At 42.5% G+C, this 19,798-nt stretch overlaps 1 protein-coding gene across 18 annotated transcripts in view; it reads left to right on the top strand.

The window, feature by feature from the left end:
- LOC125446329 (ras/Rap GTPase-activating protein SynGAP-like) overlaps positions 1–19,798 on the top strand; it is a 746,401-nt gene that overhangs the window by 513,095 nt on the left and 213,508 nt on the right. For all 18 annotated transcript variants that reach the window (XM_048519809.2, XM_048519810.2, XM_048519826.2 and 15 more), the window contains 5 exons: positions 5,405–5,549; positions 9,352–9,588; positions 11,033–11,234; positions 12,616–12,797; positions 15,669–16,524. In XM_048519809.2, the coding sequence (XP_048375766.1) occupies positions 5,405–5,549; positions 9,352–9,588; positions 11,033–11,234; positions 12,616–12,797; positions 15,669–16,524 (1,622 nt within the window). The remainder of the gene's footprint in view (positions 1–5,404; positions 5,550–9,351; positions 9,589–11,032; positions 11,235–12,615; positions 12,798–15,668; positions 16,525–19,798) is intronic.

The raw sequence follows: 19,798 nt of genomic DNA, 5'->3' as shown, positions 1-19,798 counted from the left end.
TTACATACTTTTCCCAAAGGTAAATCAAGTAAACCATAAAATCTACACTCTGATATTTTACTGGTTTCCTTCCTTGATAGGATGTTCCATGGTTGCAGTTGCTCATGGTCCACATAGCATTCCATCATTGCTATCTGCACTTATCCTCAGCCCCATTTCAAATTCAGATGGGGTGTGGCATGGTATTTGGGGTGCTTCAGATAGCATGTTTGACCATGCATGAGGTATGCATGCATGTAGATATGTAGCTGGGTTGTTTGAGTGACAGAATGTTCAAGAGATTATGTCATGTGTGTTTGGGATTGGCATGTCCACATATTTGGAAATAAATGACCTTATTTGGTTGTATGTGTAATGGAGTGTGGGTGACAGGATGTTTTGTGAATGAATGACGAGATGTTTGGGAGGTATATAATCGTGTGAGAAGAAGCTTCTGGTGCAGTTGATCTGGTGTTCAAGATGGATGTAACAGTATTTTTGGAATGATTGAGTCTTTAGATTTGTGAATGACATGACAATTGGGGCTACAAGTAACATAGCCCCTATGTGTTGCATGTGATAAAGTATTCTCGGTGGTTTGCATTTGCTAGTGATAGGACATCAGATGATGTGCACAATAGAGGGTCAGAGAGAAACACAGAGAAAGGAGACCATTAGGTGCACTGTGTCCCTGTCAGCCAAAAGATGGCTAGCCAGTTTAATTCCATATTTCATTTCTTGATCTGTAGCCTGTTGGCACTTAGCATTTATTTCCAAGTAGTTTTTAAATGCAGTTAGGGTATCTGCATCTTTCATCTTTTTGAGCAATGAGTTCCGACCTCTTCCATTCTGAGTGAAAGCAAACCCTCAACGCCTGTGATATTTTTCCAGTAATTCATTTAAATCTTTGCCTCTAAGTTACTGACTTCTCTGTTAATGGAAATAGGTCCTTCCTATTCACAATATATAGGCCCTTCATAATTTCATACATATCAGTTAAACCTCCTCTTGTTGCCATTAATATCAAAAAATTTATCAATCTCTTCCTTGAATATACTCAGTAACTTCCACAGCCTTCTGGGGTACTGAATTCCAAAGTTTTATCATCCTCTAAGCAATGTAATGCTTCCCTATCTTAGTCCTAAACGTTCTATCTCTTATACTATAAGACCATAAGACATAAGAGCAGAAATTAGGCCATTAGGCCCATCGAGTCTGCTCCGCCTTTCAATCATGGCCAATAAGTTCCTCAACCCCATTCTTCTGTTTTCTCCCCAAAATCATTGATCCCCTTGATTAAAAAAGAACCTCTCTAGCTCAGTCTTAAATGTACTCAGTGAGACTGAGACTACGACCTCTGGTTCTACTAACCACCACCCGCGTCCCCCCACCCACCACAAATCTGCATTTAGTCTGTCTAGCTATGTTAGAATACAGTCTATGATTCCTCTTTATGCCTTTCCTTGCCTTGATTGCCCTTTGCAAATTCGTTACCTCAGACTTCTCCACACTGGATCCATTTCTCAATTTACTGACCACCTGATTAGTCCATTAGTATCTGCTGCTTGGAGCCTTCTTCCACCCTGATAACAGCACAGGCAACTAATGACTTCCCCAGTTAAATCATAATTACTGATAGGTATTGGACGTACTACTGAACCCTGTGGAACTATAATGGAAATAGACTCAAAAACAACAGTCTACCAAAAGTCTTTGCTTTCTGTCACTGAGCTAAATTTGGATCTGATTTGCTATATTGCCTTGGATACCATGGATCTTAATTTATTTTTCATCGCCCTCAATCGTTCTTGCGGGATCACATCTCTCTTTGTACCTGTGTCATTAGTGCCAATATGGACCATAATCTGTAGCTGAAACCCACCTCCAGAGCACCGCCAAATGTTCTGCAGCTGCTCATAAGCACTCTGGATGCCAAGGTCAGAAAAGCAACACAATATCCTGGAGCTGTGTCTGCTGCCACCAAAATGCCAATCGTTTCCCCTATTCTTGGGTTCCACATCACTGACATCTGACCTTACACATCTGAATCATGTTCGTTGTGGCAGCACTCTCCAAATGAAAAACAACCCCCAGTTATATTCAGAACTGAATACCAGTTGATGGATACCATTTGGAGAATCTGATGCGTCCAGGAGACTCCTGAACTTCTTACCTGCCTCTGATTGACTGTCTGATGGTCACTCCATATCCCTACCTTTGAACTGAGAGACTCGGATTCAAGTGCCACCTCCACCAGAAGTATGTAATAACATTCCTAAACGGGTTGATGAGAAAAATTGGTTACTAAGTCCTTAGTTTTTCTGCCTGCCCAATTAAACTGCTGTGTGACCACATCCAAAAATCTGTGATTGACACTGCCTCATAAATGAATGCATCACAACGAATTATAGCAGCTGCTGAAATTTTGTAACTGAACTCACTCCTCCAATTGATTGCATGTTCTACACAGGTGGTTATACAGAACACAAAGTGTCTTTAAGTTCCTACATGGAACAGGATGTGTATCCCATTTGCCTGAGGTGCCCTGCCATACCTGCATTCGAGTAATTACTAATTTGAGTAAAAAAATGTTAAATTTTTAACATTTAATTAAATCAACACTTCCCAGTTCTTGCCAGTCAGCTTCTTACCTTGTGCTCAGGTCACATTATTGCATTTAAGGAGACACTTTGTGTTTTTATTTAATTCTTAATGCTCAACAGTAAAAATATCCTATAGCTATAGCAACACAAGTGGTATTCTCCAAGAACAAAAGGTTTCTGTCCAGGCTGCCTGTTACACAAATGAGTAACACAGTGTATGAATTTCAGTGCCTGTGTGATGCTAGTTATGAGGACCTTAGTTCCTAATGACTGCAAATTACATCAAAAGCATGTCCCTTTGGCTGATACAACAGGTAGAGTACTTGCCCTACTCAGCTTGACCATTGCTGATAAAACATACTGGCTCATATTTAATTTGATTCCAAGTTTAGAAAGGATTTGTTGAACATTCCCATTTAGGCTAAGAATTTCATTAATAACTAATTTAGGATTATCAGTCAGTGATGGAATGTGGCTAACATAATGTAGCAATCTTTTGTTTTGCTAATAAATTGTGACAGTCATTCCCATGTCAATGCCTTGACCCATCAGTCAACTTGCCTGGTTTGCATCTACTCAAAAGCTTTGCAATTATAGAGCCATAGAGTATTACAACATGATAAAAAGGCTCTTCAACCTATCAAGTCCATGCCAGTAATCAAGTACCTATCTACGGTAATCCTATTTCCCAGCCATAGACTTGGTCTATAGCTTTGAATTCTGTGGTGCAACAAGTATTTGTCTAACTCCTTCTTGAAGATTGCATCCTCTACCACCTTGACTTCAAGATACCCACCAGCCTGATTTCTTTTTAGCTGTGTCTGAAAGTGGAGATTCCTTGAGGCCTGGGGCACCTTACAGGGATCTTGCAGAAGCCCTGGAGTGTGTTTGAAGGACCTTTTGTACAGAAGATGAACTCTATTTATATAATTTCCTTTTATACTTCTTGTAATTCAAAATGATACCAAATTATGGTGACAAAATACCTTTACTGTATCTTCTAGATTAATGTGACAATAAATAGCTAACAACTCATAAACCTCATGCCCTTTACCTTAGATCTATATCTTCTGATGAATGATCTCATTACTTGGGGGGGGGCGGGGGGGAGAGAGAGGGGGGAAAGTTTATACTCATTGACCCTACTTATGCCACTCAGGTTTGTAGACCTCCATCAGATGTCCACCCCCCATCCCAAAAAAACACAACTTATCCGCTCCAAGGAAAATAACTTTATCTCTCCAGTTTTTCATCATAGTTGAAGATCTACAGCCTGAGCAATATCTTGGTGAATTTCCTCTGCACCCTCCTTTCTATTATGGTTGGTGACCAGAACTGCACACAGTACTCCAGCAGTGGCCTAACATGTCATCTAGAGCTCCAACATAACCTCCAAGATCTTGTATTCAATGCTTTGACTAATAAAGGCAAATATTCTGTATGCTTTCCTAACCACCTATCCTGTTGCCTTCAAGGTTCTATATACATGCAAGCCAAGGTCCCATTGATCGGTGGGATCCTCAGTTCTGCCCAGTTAACTACTCCCTGGAGTAATGCTTCTGCCTAATGCAACATTAATTATCATTCCTTGGAGATTTGCTATTCTTGGAAAACTGCTCTGATAAATACAGCTTGTCTCTTTTTTCAGTAGTGCTTTTTCTGAAAAAATTGCAAATTTTTCCCCATACAGGTGATTAAATGATAATTGTTATCATAATAAATTATCCATTGTACAATGATAAGGGGTATCTGTGGCTCAGTGGTAATAATCCTACCTGGCAGGGGCTTGAGTCTGCCTGCTCTGGAGGCATGTCATAACATGCTTGGATAGGTTGATTAAAATATCTGGAATGTAAAATATGCAAGTTAAAGCTTTTATATCTCATCCAATTGGCTTACTTTTTGTTTTAAACTAATTAATTGATCTAGCTTAAATTATGGGTTGATTAAATTCAAATAATTATTTGTAGACTTAATCTTGTGGGCTTCCTTATGCTGCAACATCAATAACTAACTGATTTTCTTTCCCAGTCCCCATCCCCATTTCCATTTGGTTGACCAACTGAATGAAACTGATCCCTTGTGCTGCTCCATTCCACATTCAGCCTTCGACTTCTGGCTGCTTTGTGCCAGGCCTTGCCGATATGCTGCTTCACTCTGCTGTCAGCCACACCCTCAATGCTGCTCTACTGCACACTCTATCTTCCCTTTTGTGGTGCTCCATTGTAGCTCCCCGATGGTGTGTCTTCACACACACATGGGTTATTTTTGGTGTGTATGTATGATGTAGGATAGTATACTGCCTGTAGAGTGCGATAGGACAATTTGGCTCAGGTGTGATGTCATGGGATGTTATGGTGAATGCATGAGACAGGATGTTACAGTCTGTGTGTGAAATGGGATAATACAGTGTGATCATGCATAAGACAGAGCATCATATTGTGTGTGTGTGCGCAGTATGGTGTGTAAGTGAGGCAACATGTTGCATTGCATGTATGCATGTGATGAGATGGAATGATTTGTGCATACGTGAGATGGGATGTTACGGTGCATGCATGAGAGGGATGTTACACTGTGTGCGTGAGACAGGATGTTACATCATTTGCGTGAGAAGGGATGATGTGTATATGAGGGGATTTGTTGCAGTACACATGAAAGGGAATATTACTTTGCATGTGTGTGTGAGACAAGATCTTACAATGTGTCTGTATGTGTGATGGGAAGTTAGATGATATGACAAGTGGCATGTTTTGTGATGGAATGTAACAGTCTAACTATAAGGGATTAAAGAATAGCTAACAATAATTTTATCTTTTTCACAGGTGAGTTTATCCGAGCACTTTACGAATCTGAAGAGAACTGTGAGGTAGACCCAGCCAAGTGCACCTTTTCCACTTTGGCTGATCACCAGGCTAACCTGAGGATGTGCTGCGAACTGGCACTTTGCAAGATCGTCAACTCACATTGGTCAGTGATGTTAATTGACAGATGTAAGACCAGTAGAAATCAGACAGTGATGTCAGGTATGGATGTAAGAGCACTGTTCAGACAATTGTGGAACCTAAAAGAGCAAGTCAGAGATATTCCACTTCACTGAATATTATCTGGCATGTTTTGTTGAAATTTATTGGAGTTGAAACCAGTGTTCAAATCCTGTTATTGAGGGAATGACCCTCTTTCCCACTTCTGGCACTCTAGTACAAATCCAGGTTTGACAGAAAAGGTGAACCATTCTGTCAACAAAGACATTAGCTAATGAAGTGAGTGACGGAACTGTACATCATTTCTGAGACTGCAATTCAAATGTGGTGTATTGAGGGTAAAGTGATTCAAACATCGTGCAGAGGAGAGATGGGATAAAGTGAAACAAACCCTCATCAAAGGATGGACTGATAATATACTGGGTAGACTTTCAGTCTCCTGGCTAAGTTGAACCTGACTAATAGAACCTTTGCATTAATGTTGTTCAAAACCAAATACAAGAACTAAAAGACTATACCAGGACTGAGAGTTTAAAATTATGTACAGACAATATGGGAACGTAAAACTAGAGGAAGAAATATAAGATACTTAACAAAAAATAGTAAGGAATTGTTCAACCAGAGAATGAACAGAATGTGGAAGTTTTATTTTAAGGAAAAGGAAGGTAGCTAGGGAGACAAGAATATGTGTATGTGGCGCGATAAGTGTTGAAGCATAAATCTTGGCAAGAGGTGGGTGGAAAGGTTTTATTTCTGTTACAATAAGCAGGTAATCTAACCTACTATATTCCCTCTAGATCCACGAGTTCAACTTCAAAGGTGTCAAGTGGACAGAATTTACTTTTCTGATTTCCCCTTTTCAGACTTGTATCACTGAAATCTCAGTGCTGATTCTTGATTGATGGCCATGAGTACTTTAAACAGCTAATCTTACACAGGAGGCCTCTTGGTTGATTTTGACTGTCTGTGCCTAGAAGTCACAGTTACAGTGTGATTTCAATTGATACATAATTTCGTTCTTATTTTGATCATTCATGTTGTGCTGAATCAAACAAGCTTTACATCTATCTCCAATTTCTTATCCTTTTCTGGATATGACAATAGCATAGGCTACGTTCCAGTTCCTTGTCAAAACAATTCTCTTTTGGCCTGCAGAGTCGAATTTTAGAAAGACTTTGGCTGTCTTGCTGTCTCTAGTATCCATAAACGACCTGCCTGAAAACACGCAACAGCAATCAGTGAAGGAATTCTGACCCATTTTCCTCCTCCAATACTGAAATTAAGTGAAACCTGTCTCTGTCAACCCTAAATTTAATGTATAGACTTTTACTCAGTCAGGGAATTGGGTTGTGGAAATAAGGCAGGAAGAAAATTGTCAAGATAGCTATAATCTCATTGAATCCAACACCTACGTCCTCCACCTCCTCCAAAACTTCCAATTCCCTGGTCCCCAACACATCTTTACAATGGACGTCCAGTCCCAAGGCACTTGCATTCCCCATGCAGATGGCCTAAAGGCCCTCCGCTTCTTCCTGTCCTGCAGGCCCGACCAGTCCCCCTCCACTGACACCCTCATCTGCTTAGCCGAACTCATCCACCCCCCTCAACAACTTCTCTTTCAATTCCTCCCACTTCCTACAGACAAAGGGGGTAGCCACAGGTACCCGCATAGGCCCAAGCTATGCCTGCTTCTTTGTAATTTATGTGGAACAATCCCTCTTCTGTAGCTACACTGGCCCTGAACCCCATCTCTTCCTCCGTTACATTGACTATATCGGCGCCGCCTCGTGCTCCCTCGAGCAGCTCGAACAGTTCATCCACTTCACCAATACCTTCCACCCCAACCTTAAGTTCAACTGGACGAACTCTGATACCTCTCTCTCCTTCCTGGACCTCTCCATTTCCATCTCTGGCAACCACCTGGAAACCAATATCCATTTGAAGCCCACCGACTCCCTCAGCTACCTAGAATACACCTCCTGCCACCCACCTTCCTGCAAAAATGCCATCCCCCTATTCCCAATTCCTTCACCTCCACCACATCTGCTCCCAGGATGAGGCATTCCACTCCCGTACATCTCAGATGTCCTCATTTTTCAAGGACCGCAACTCCAACCACCACCCCCCCCGCCAACACCCCCCTCAGTGGTCGAGAATGCCCTCGACCGTGTCTCCTGCATTTCCTGCAACTCTCACCCCCTCCCGCAATAACAAGCAAAACAGAATCCCCTTATCCTCACGTACCACCCCACCAACTTCCAGATCCAACACATCATCCTCTGACATTTCTGCCATCTGCAATCTGACCCCACAACCAAAGACACTTTTCCCTCCCCACCCTTATCTGCTTTCCGGAGGGACCACACTCCCTGGGACTCCCTTGTCCATTCCACACACCCCTCCAGCCCCACCACACCCAGTACTTTTTCCTTCAACCCTCAGGAAGTGCTACTTCTGCCCCTACACCTCCCTCCTCACCCCCATCCTAGGACCCGAGAAGACTTCCCACATCAAGCAGATGTTCACCTGCACATCTGCTAATGTGGTATGCTGTATCTGCTGTTCTCGTTGTGACCTCCTTTATATCGGGGAAACTAAGCAGAGGCTTGGGGACCACTTTGCAGAACACCTATGCTCGATTTGCACTAAACAACTGCACCTCCCAGTCGCGAACCATTTCAACTCCTTCTCTCATTCCTCAGACGACATGTCCATCCTGGGCCTCCTGCAGTGCCACAACGATGCCACCCGAAGGTTGCAGGAACAGGACCTCCTATTCCACTTGGGAACCCAGCAACCCAATGGTATTCAATGTGGACTTCACAAGCTTCAAAATCTCCCCTCCTCTACTGCATCCCAAAACCAACCCAGCTTGTTCCAGCCTCCCTAACCTGTCCTTCCTCTCACCTATCCCCTCCTCCCACTTCCAGCCCCAACTCCTACCTACTAACCTCATCCTGTCTGTCCTCCCTGGACTTACCTATCTCCTCCCTAACTCCCTACCTACACTCACCTTTACTGGCTCCATCCCACCTCTTTGACCTGTCTGTCTCCTCTCCACCTATCTTCTCCTCCACCCATCTTCTGTTCGCCTCTCCCTCTCTCCCTATTTATTTCAGAATCCCCTTCTCCTCCCCTATTTCTGAAGAAGGGTCTAGGCCCAAAACATCAGCCTTCCTGCTCCTCTGATGCTGCTTAGCCTGCTGTGTTCATCCAGCTCTACACCTTGTTATCTCTGAATCACAGAACAAATTCAGTGGTCTGAACAGCCTATTTCTGCTTTTTCATATAGTCTAAACTCTAATTCTCAGCCGTTATCAGTCCAAACATTTGACACAATTGGAAAAAGAACCTTCCAGGCTCAACCTACCAGACCAAGCATGCCATTTTCAAATATGTTCCAGAATGATAAACTTAGACTGCCACGCGCATACTGGGTCTTTCAAAGTGTAATCTACAGCATCCATTTAGTCCTATACCGTTACGCTATCCTCATCTGATTTTTTTTTCACACAAGGGCTTACCCAGTTCTTGTTTGAAAGTCCTTATTGACTCTGTTTACAACACACCTATTGCACCCCCTCATTGTAATTCACCACATAAATGACTTATTGGAAAGACTGGGGAGAGTGGTAGCACTAAGCCAGTGTTGAACACATACGGCTGCTTTTACTATACAGTTTTCTGCAGCTGGTAAATAGGATGTCATGTTAAATGTCACACCATGTGGTGCCTTTGTTCTTCAAGTAGCTAACTTTGACAGTTTCTTACTTTTGCTTCCTTTAAAGTGTCTTTCCTCGTGAGCTGAAGGAAGTCTTTGCTTCGTGGAGGCATCGCTGTGCTGAGCGTGGCAGGGAAGACATTGCTGACCGCCTGATCAGTGCTTCCTTGTTCCTCCGCTTTCTCTGTCCTGCCATCATGTCACCCAGCCTTTTCAACTTGATGCAGGAGTATCCAGATGATCGCACCTCCCGAACTTTGACCCTTATAGCGAAAGTTATTCAAAACCTGGCCAACTTTACCAAGTAAGTCCTTCCAGGCATGAGGAAGCCGCAGCCCACCAACCTTCTCAGTGGGTAATGTAGCCTTTGGGGCTGGTGTAAGGGATTTGGGAGGTAAGTGTCAGTGGTGACCCTGTGCAAGAAATCCAACTGGAAGAATCTAATTGTAGGTGCAGTCCAGTAATATTGCTCATATGGTGTCTTTTTAATTGATTGGTAAGTTTGTAATTGTTCAAAACATTTGGTTCATTTTTAATATTTGCTAACAATCCACCCTGTTATTTTGTTGGGTTGATAAGGAATATTGTTATTTGGCTATACTACAACTTTATGGAGGTATATAGGATATTGTCACATATCCTTTGCCTTTGAAATATGTTTGAGGACTAGAAAATTCTGACAACTATTAAATATGTAAATGAGGTACCAGTACATACGCACGAAAGATTCTTCAGGGACCTCACTAATGTGTCACCCTGACGTCCATTGTGTTAGAAATATATTTGATGGAGAAATGTGGAATCCTGATGTCGTCATGTTCTATGTGAATGCAGCAGGCAAGTAAGCTTGTTCTGTTGTGGATTCTGTGATTAGCTGCTGTCGATTGTTGTACATGCCACTGATATCTTGAATTGTTTATTCTATTTCAGACAGATATTCCTCACATTAGTGATTGTTCATGTTTACTAGTATTCAAAATGACATGAGCCATGAAGAATAAGAATGTAGATTGTACATTTTAAAGCTTTACGAAGTGGTAGAAAATCACACAATGATGCAGCACAGAAGACAGAACCATGTTCACTCTTTAGCTCTTTAAAAGAACTGAACTAGTATTCTTTAAACACAATGCTTTTTCTCCAGAGCCCTCCAAGGTTTTTCCTGTCAAATACTATTGAATGTGTTTCCATCAGGCAGTGCATTCCAGATCACAACTATGTACTCCACCAATTATTTTGTTTTCTTGTTAATAATTTTAAACCTGTGGGTCTCTGGTTATCCCAATGGAAAGTGTTTTTTTACATGTATTCTTACGATCTGCCCTTCATGATTTTGAACATCTCTTAAAACTCCCACAATATTCTTTGCTCTGAGGAAACAATCCCAGTTTTTTCCAATCTGCTGTCATAACTGAGATGTTTTATTATGGCCACTATTCTTGAGAATCTCCTGGGTACCCTCAGTCTAAGTCTTTGATATCTTTTTTCATGTGGGGTACCCAGAATTGACAACTATTGAGAAGTAATATTTAGATTTTTGTAATAATCGAAGTCTCGTACAGCCATTGCTGAATAATTGGATATGTGGTTATTTATTTGGAGATACTTACAGATCTTATTCTACATGCTTTATCTACACCTACAGGTACGACATGTGTTTTCTCGTTTGTTATGGAGACAGGTTAGAGATGGATTGAAGTAGCTTGTGTTGCTATTGTGCTGCTTTTCTTCCTCCTCCATCTATTTAGGTTTGGCAGCAAGGAAGACTACATGTCGTTCATGAATGAGTTTCTGGAGCTGGAATGGGGTAGCATGCAGCAGTTTCTGATGGAGATCTCCAATCCAGACACAGTTACCAATGCAGCTAGCTTTGAAGGCTACATCGATTTGGGCAGAGAGCTCTCCACGCTGCACTCCCTCCTGTGGGAGGTGCTGCCTCAGCTTAGCAAGGTGAAGTATTTAAACCTGCACAGACCATACAGTCAGAGTCACGCAGCATGAAAATAGACCCTTCAGTTCAACCAGTCCATGCTGATCGTAATACCAAACCAATCTCGTCCCACCTACCTGCACTTGGGCCCATATCCCTCCAAACATTTCTTATTCATGCACTCCTCTAAATGTCTTTTAATGATTCTAACTGTACCCTCATCCACCACTGCTCTGGAAGTTCATTTCACATGTGACCCACCCTGTGAAAAGAAGTTGCCCATCATGTCTTCTAAAATTTCTCCTCTCACCTTAAAAATGTGCCAAGCAGTTGAAATTGCATACCCTGAGGAAAAAGACCTTTATTCACCTTATCTAGACCGCTCTTGATTTTATAAAGGCCTATAAAAGGTCACCTCTCAACCTCCGACACTTCAGTGGAAGAAGTCCCAGCCTATCCCGCCTCTCTTTATAACTCAAACCTGCCATTCCCTGCCATATCCTGGTAAATTTCTTTTGAACTCTCTCTAGCGTAGTAATATGTAGGGAAGATGTAGGGAACTTCATGGAGTCAGTAAGAAATTGTTTGGCTTCACTGGACTCTGCACAGGCTATGCATTTTCAGAGCTGTCTGGATCATTTCACTTTCTATACTTCAAAAGCTAATATAATTGTTTGGGGCCATTAGCATTATAAATGGAATCTGATTGGAGACATTGGGAATGTAGCCCTGGGAAATACTATTTCAGCCACCTTTGGATTCTATGATGGAAAGTGTTTGGACCCACTAGAATTCAGTATAAATTTAGTGGTTGGATTCTGCCTGCTGGAGTGAATGGGAGGGACATAATGTCTGACTGGGTTTCCTCCGGGTGCTGTGGTTTCCTCCCACAGTCCAAAGATGTGGGGTTAGGTGGATTAGCCATGCTAAATTGCCCATAATGTTGAGGGATGTGTTGCTTAGGTGCTTGTAGGGGGGTGGGTCTGGATGGGATCCCCAAGGGTCGGTGTGAACTTGTTGGGCCAAAGGGCCTGTTTCCACACTGTAGGGATGCTGTAAAGCTGAGTCTGTCAGGTTAGTATGAGATGACTGAAAAGGATGGGCTTGAGTCAAGTTCTACTCTAAATTGCAAGTGGGGAGTGTGTGAATCCATTATCAATTAGAAAATGGTTTGTTAATTGGGATTCTGTAGAATGCAAGGTAAGTATGGAGCACCATTGAAATTTCTTCATGCGCAATAATTGAAAGTGCTTGGTTCTTTTAAGATTCTATACATGTGAAGTGAATGGATTTATTGGGTTTCATCATTATGCTGTGAATGCTGTATGCTGACTGCAGTTTTAATCAATTGTTAATTTGTTGTTGCTGCCATCTAAAAATATTTTTCCTGTGTCTTTGCAGGAAGCTGTGCTGAAACTGGGGCCCCTCCCCCGTCTCCTCAATGACATAAGTGGAGCATTGAGAAATCCATCGCATGTACAGCGACAATCCAGCCACATAGCAGAACGCTACACTTCTGGGCCCAGTATCAACCGTGGTGTTTCATCTGACCTTCAGAAGTACACAGTTAAAGATCTGAACAGGTGAGGAGGGGAAGGAACTCTGTTCACTAGACAAATACTCACATAGCAGATTCAGCACATATTAGGTACAGTAAAAGGGTGATCAGAGATAATGGGAACTGCAGATGCTGGAGAATCCGAGATAACAAAGTGTGGAGCTGGATGAACACGGCAGGCCAAGCAGCATCTAAGGAGCACAAAAGCTGACGTTTCGGGCCTAGATTTTTTTTCTGATGAAGGGTCTAGGCCTGAAACATCAGCTTTTGTGCTCCTGAGATGCTGCTTGGCCTGCTGTGTTCATCCAGCTCCACACTTTGTTATCTTAGATACAGTAAAACATCCTTTACAATATTCCATCAAACACTCCCTATACAGGTAATACTATGAATTAGATGAATTTCTGCCTTCTCTGTCCCGGCAATGTTCCCCAACTTAAATATCTCTACCATTGAGACATGCTTGCCACATAGCCAAGTTCCATTGCCAATTTCACTGGCAATCAATTTAAGTTGTACATTTTTAACTGACCACATTGGTTAAAAATGAGAAATTAGAAGGCAGCTTCTTTGAAACAACTGTTGAAGAAAAAAGATGCAGTCATAGCATTTCCAGACATTTGAATTTGATTCTCAAAAAGCCATTTATCATTTCTGGTGATGAAAACTCTGTTGTAAACTTCTTAACATCCCGTTGGCTTGCTGAGTAACCGAGGTAAAATTCTGAGAGCCACATGGGGGCGCTGGTATGCAACAAGGTTGAAAAAGCAAAGTAAGGTCGGTTGAGATTCAGGATCAAGATACAAAGTTTGGGTTTTACAAATGGAGTATATTCTGGGTAGAAACAACATCAACAGGAGTAAAATCTGAATTTTAAAACACTTCACAGGACCATTATCCATCAAAATCTGACAGTGAACTGACAGGATATTAGGGTATATCAAACCCTTAGTCAAGTGGTAGGATTGTCACAAAAGGTGAAGGGAAAGATAGAGGGCTTTAGGAACAGAAGTCAACAGCTTAGGAAATTTGACGGCACAGCTACTGATAGAAGAATAAAGGTAATCAAAGATACAGAAGTGGTGAGAATTGAAGCAAGTCAGCTCTTGAAGCAAGTTAGGAAACAGAGACATGCCAATGGCCAGAGTAGTCTAAAAACACCTAATTTCTTTCAGCTAAATATATTCAGGCCTAGTTAGTAGTTGAATGGGAGACCATGTGGCGATACCAGGTGCAGTAGCTTTTACTCCCCCCTTGCTGAGGTTTGCATTAACTGAGAAAGCTCACTCAATTTTCTGGGACAAAAAGCAACGCTGGGTTACTGAAGTATTGAGACTCCTGTGTGAGAAGTGGGTGGATTCAGTCACTGGTATGTCTTGACACCCAGATAGCGACTTTCTACCTTCAGACCTTGTAGTGATACCTTTTATGTCAAGCCTCCTCTAAGGTGATGCACCATCTTTCTTCTATGAGGTGCATGGTCTCAATTATGATATGCAGTTCCTGTTTAGACTGGTTTTGCCTCAGATCTTCTTCCAGGAATTGTCTTTTTTTGTTAATTTGGTCCTACTTAAAGCTTGGGACATGGTCAGCTGTCATAGATGAGCCACTGCCCGGGAACACGCTCCTCCATCAGTACGGGTCTGGTTGGCTGACAGAGAGGGGAACTCAGGACACTGGGCTGACCAGAGTTGGGGATGTGCCAGATGTCAGAGAAGCAGGCTCAATAACACTGGAATAGCTGGCTATGACTGTCAGTCAACGTCTAGGACATATCGAGGGTTTCACGTGTGAAATATTCAGCCCTAATATATTGCAAAAAAGAGCTCAAGTGTGTGGTGAACTTCTGGATAAACTGACCAACATCCATCCAGAACTTAACACTACCAGCACAAAATGGACCCTCTCCAGGATGTGGTATCCCACAATTTTAGCAGTCTCGGGGAAATTTCCCCTGCCCTTCAGAACAGCACGAGGGCATTTCCTGTACGGGCTACTGCTGCACAGTGTCTACTTCCTCAACTTTGCCCTCTGGAAGAAGTGATCTTATGTAAAGGGCTCTCTACAAAACAGCCTTTGGCTGTCTCCAAACAAGTCCTTCCTTTTTCCATAATAGATCTGGGGTGAACAGTGTTGCACATAGCATTCCTGTGTAATCACAGACTTGGTAAATACACTTGCTGCCAGGATATACATAGTTTTTGTGACCTGGATGAAACAATTTTTCACATTTATGTTAATTGTTTTTCATTGGAGCCCCTCTAGTATTTTTGGAACAGGCTGCTCATAGTCTTTTAGTTGCACTTCGGCTCAATGCACCTAATTTACAGGCATCCTATGCAGGGGAGGCCGGACATGCTGGAGGGCCTGGCCTAAGTGTCCATTAAGAGATCCTGGCAGTGGGCCTTTGAGGGGATTGTTGTGCCTGAATGCCTCTTGCTCTTTTGCAATTATATCCATGCCTGGGTGTGTTGAGAAATAGCAGCAGAATAGAGTTCTTCAGAGACCAGTGGGCTGGTGGGCGTCATCGATAAAGTTATTTTGATATGTTAAGTTTCTGTTCACCTGATCGAAGTTTTCATTGACTGTTGTTTTTTATTTTTGTTATGGTTCCCCATCAGATCATAACCCTTATTTTAGGTTTGAGAGGTGAGGCTTTGGAGGACCCTCAACATGAGAACTTTAAGTAGAGATATTGTTGCATGAGGAGCCAATGTAGGTCTGCAAGCACAAGTGAATGAAACTTGGTAGGTGTTAGGATTTTGGATGAGGGTGAAAAGGCAAAGGAATGCAATGTGGTTTTTCACAGTTCTGAGGGAATCAGTGGGTGAAAGTGGAACACTGAGTCTTCCTATTCTATTTAATTCGGTGCTGTTATTTTTCTTTTAATTCACAGCTCAATCGATATGACCAGGCTTCCTTCTCCAACCAAGGAAAAAGGAAAGGATGTCTTTTACGTGACAAGACCTCCTCTTGCTCGCTCCTCCCCGGCCTACTGCACAAGCAGCTCTGATATCACAGAACCTGATCCTAAAATGATGACAACCAACAAGAGCATCTCCATGATGGATCTACAGGACAGCAGGAGTATGAACAGTATAAGTAATCTCCAAACTGTTGGAGACATGCTAAACAGCAGTCAGGCATCAATTGGAACTACAGTAGGCCTCAGACCCAGCCGGCTATCACAGGGTAGTGGATCGAGTGTGTCAGGTGGCCTGCGGTTGGGACAAATGGGTATCACCACAGATGGATTACATGGACAACTGAGAGTCCCTTTGTCCTTTCAGAATCCCCTATTCAACATGACGTCTGATGGGCCGGCCTCACTACGGACTCCCGCCGAGCCTGGTGCTGGCCTCTTGGGTTACCATGGTTATAGCAAGAGCGAGGACCTATCTGCAAACAAGCAGATCTTCCATAGCCACAGCTATAGTGATGAGTTTGCCCGGCAGAACAGCGAATTCAGCCGCCGGCAGCTTTCACTCACTGATAACCTCCAACACATGCTGTCGGCAGCTCCACCTAACATCGGTCCCCAAAGGAGGATAGACCAGCCACCACCTGCCCCTCCACCTCTTGTCAGAGGGAAAACGCAGCAACTTACTGTTAGTGCAGCCCAGCGACCGCGGCCACCCAGTGCCAACCTGTTGCAATCACCTGCTGAGCCAACACATGGTCCCAAGGTGCGGCAGCAGTCAATTATGGCCAAAGCAGACACCCCAGCTCCAAAATCAGGCATCACCAAACAGGTATGTTTCCTGTTTCTCAATAAATGGGACCAACATGCTGGCTGTTGTCAGTTTTGGCTCAGTAGATAATGTTCTCGCTCGAGTCATAAGCTTGTACAAAGAACATATAGCACGGGAACAGGCCCTTCAAGCCTGCACCAACATATTTTACCCTTCCATACTTAAAACTGTCTTCACTTACAGGATCCGTATTCCTCTATTCCCTACCTGTTTGTGTATTTGTTCAGGTATTTCTTGAATGCTACTGTTAGGTCAACTTCTACCACAACCTCTGGCAATGCATTTCAGGCACTCACCACCCTGTGTGGAAGAAGTTGCTTCACACATCTCTTTTAAAGTTGCCTCCCAACCCTGGCCTTAAGCCAGTGTCCTCCATCCTTGGAAAAAACCTCATATTTGCCACTTTATCCATGCCATTCACAATCTTACAAACTTCTATCAGGTCACTCGTCAACCTCCTGCATTCCAGTGAAAACAAACCCAGTCTATCCAACCTTTCTCTGTAGCTAAAATCACCAGGCAACATCCTGGTTAACCTTTTCTCTATCCTCTACAAAGCAGCCACATCCTCTGGTAGTATTTGACCAGAACTGTACGCAATATTTTATAAAGCTGCAATATAACTTGCCCATCCTTGTACTCAAAGCCCCTCCCAATGAAGGCAAGCATAGCCCTTTTTTAAAAACCACCTTATCTACCTGTGCTGTCACCTTCAGTGATCCGTGGATCTGCTTGCACAGATCTCTCTGTATTAATACTCCTAAGGGTTCTGCCTTTCACTGTATAACTTCCTGCTGTATTTGACTTTCCAAAATCAGTCAACTCACATCTGTCCAGATTAAGCTCCATCTGCCATTTTTCTGTCCATGCCTCCAGCCAATCTATGTCCTGCTATAATCTTCTAACAATCCTCCTCACTATCCGCAACTCTACCAGTCTTTGTATTGTCTGCAAACTTACGAATTAGACCCATCTACATTTTCCTCCAAATCATTATGTGGACTATGAGCGGCAGCGGTCCCAGCACTGATCCCTACGGAACCCCTCCAATCACAACGCTCCACTCCGAAAAGCATCCTTCCACTGCTACCATCTATTTCCTATGACTAAGTCAGTTCTGTATCCATCTTGCCAACTCACCCATGATACCATGTGACTTCACCTTTTGTACTCCGTCTGCCTTGAGGGACCTTGTGAAAGGCTTCACTGAAGTCCATATAGACAACATCAACTGCTTTTCCCCTCATCAATTATCTTTGTCACCTCCTTGAAAAAGACTCAATCAATTTAGTGAGCACAACCTCACCCACACACAAGTATGCTGTCTATTGCAAGTAAATCTATTTGCTTCTAGATGTGTATAGACCTGTTCCAGAGAATCTTTTTCAGTAGTTTCCCTACCACCAACGTGAGGTTGAAGGGTCTGTAAATTTCCTGGATTATCCCTGCCACCCTTCTTAAACAATGCGACAACAATGGCTATTCTCCAATCTTCTGGGGCCTCATCTGTTGTCAAAAAGGATACAAAAATGTCTGTCAGTGCTCCATCAGTTTGTTTTCTGGCCTCCCTCAATATTCTGAGATAGATCCCCATCAGAACCAGGGGCGTATCTACCTGAGTACTTTTTAAGACACACAACAGCTCTTCCTTTTAATAGCGACTTGGCTTAGAAATTCAATACTCCCTTCCCTGAGATCATCTTCCACCAATTCCTTCTCTTTGGTGAATACTAACACAAAGTATTTGTTTAGGACCTCAGCTACCTCTTCTATCTCCACACACAGATTCTCTCCTGTTGTGCACTTAAGTTCAACTCCAAAGACATCTATTTAGGCTGGTACAGTAATGAGGGAGCGCTGCACTGTTGAAGGTGCAACCTCTCAAATAACACATTAACTCAACTCTCCCTCTGCCCTCTACAGTGGATCTAAAAGACTGTAAGATACTATTTCGATGAAAGCAGGGAAGTTAACCCTGGTTTCCTAGCCAATCAACACCACCAAACATCACATTATCTGCAGCTCTGTTTTATTTTAATGTAAATCTGAAACAAAAGCAGAAGTTACTGGAGAAATTTGGTATGTCTAACAGCATGTGGAGAGAAAGCAGAGTTAACATTGAGTCTAGTTACACTTCTTCAGAGATTGTCTGTTCAGTATCTCATTGTGCAGTGCAAGCTCTCATGGAAACAATCTGGCAATCATAATATTCACGTTAAAACAGCAACTATATTTTAGAAGTACTAAACTGACTATACACTTCTTTGAGACGTCTTGAGGATGTGATAGATATGATGAATGTGCTGTTTCTAGCAGACACGAAGTCCTTCTAATATCATACAGCATGGAAACAGACCCTTCTGTCCAACCAGGCCATGACGACCATGTTCCCAAACTAAACAGGTCCCACCTGCCTATGCTTGACCCATATCCCTTCAACCGTCTATTATTCACAAACTTATCCAAATGTCTTTTAAAAATTGTAACTGTACCGGCATCTACTGTTTTCTCTGGTAGTTCATTCCATATGCAAACCACTCTGTGTAAAATGTTTGCCCCTCATGTCCTTTTAAATCTTTACCTTCTCACCTTAAAAACCCCCTAGTTTTGAACTCACCCTCCCAAGGGAAAAGACCCATGTCATTCACCTTATCCTCTACCCTTTATGATTTTATACAAGTCAAAACTCAACCTCCGATGCTTCAGTGGAAAAAGTCCCAGGCTTTTCAGTCTGTATTTATATCCACAAAAAACTTCATAGACAGGAAGATAGCAGCTAGTCCATGTAAATTGACCGACACTCTCATCATCCGTTATGCTTCACAATACATTGGACCATGAGAAGTTCTTTCAGCACTTCAAGAATCTTCCTCAATTCCATTTAACCACTTGTGCTTATCATTCAGTAAGGTTAAATGTCTAAAAACTGACCAATCCGAATCTTGAAAATTCTAACCAACCACATTGACAAAAGTTGTCACAGTACACAGAATTAATAGCATGGAACTGGGCCATTCAATCCAAAGTTTTTATTCCGCATGGATTGAAAGAGTAGGTGGACGGATATTTGAACTATCTGGAAATTAACAGCAGAGGTTATTAACTCCTGCTTCATTGTCATTGCAATGGCAGCCATGCGTATTACTTGTTATATTCCTTTGGTACAGCACCGCTGAAGTCAGGCAATTCATCTCCCTTGTAAATTTCACACTCTGCATTTATCCAGCAAATAATTTTAAAAGGATGGAAAGTAATGAAGTTGTACCCTGAAGTT

The sequence above is a fragment of the Stegostoma tigrinum genome, chromosome 34, assembly GCF_030684315.1.
Source record: "Stegostoma tigrinum isolate sSteTig4 chromosome 34, sSteTig4.hap1, whole genome shotgun sequence".
NCBI classification, from domain to species: Eukaryota; Metazoa; Chordata; class Chondrichthyes; order Orectolobiformes; family Stegostomatidae; genus Stegostoma; species Stegostoma tigrinum.
The sequence above is the reverse complement of the archived record's forward strand: the minus strand, read 5'-3'. Positions and strand labels throughout refer to the sequence as shown.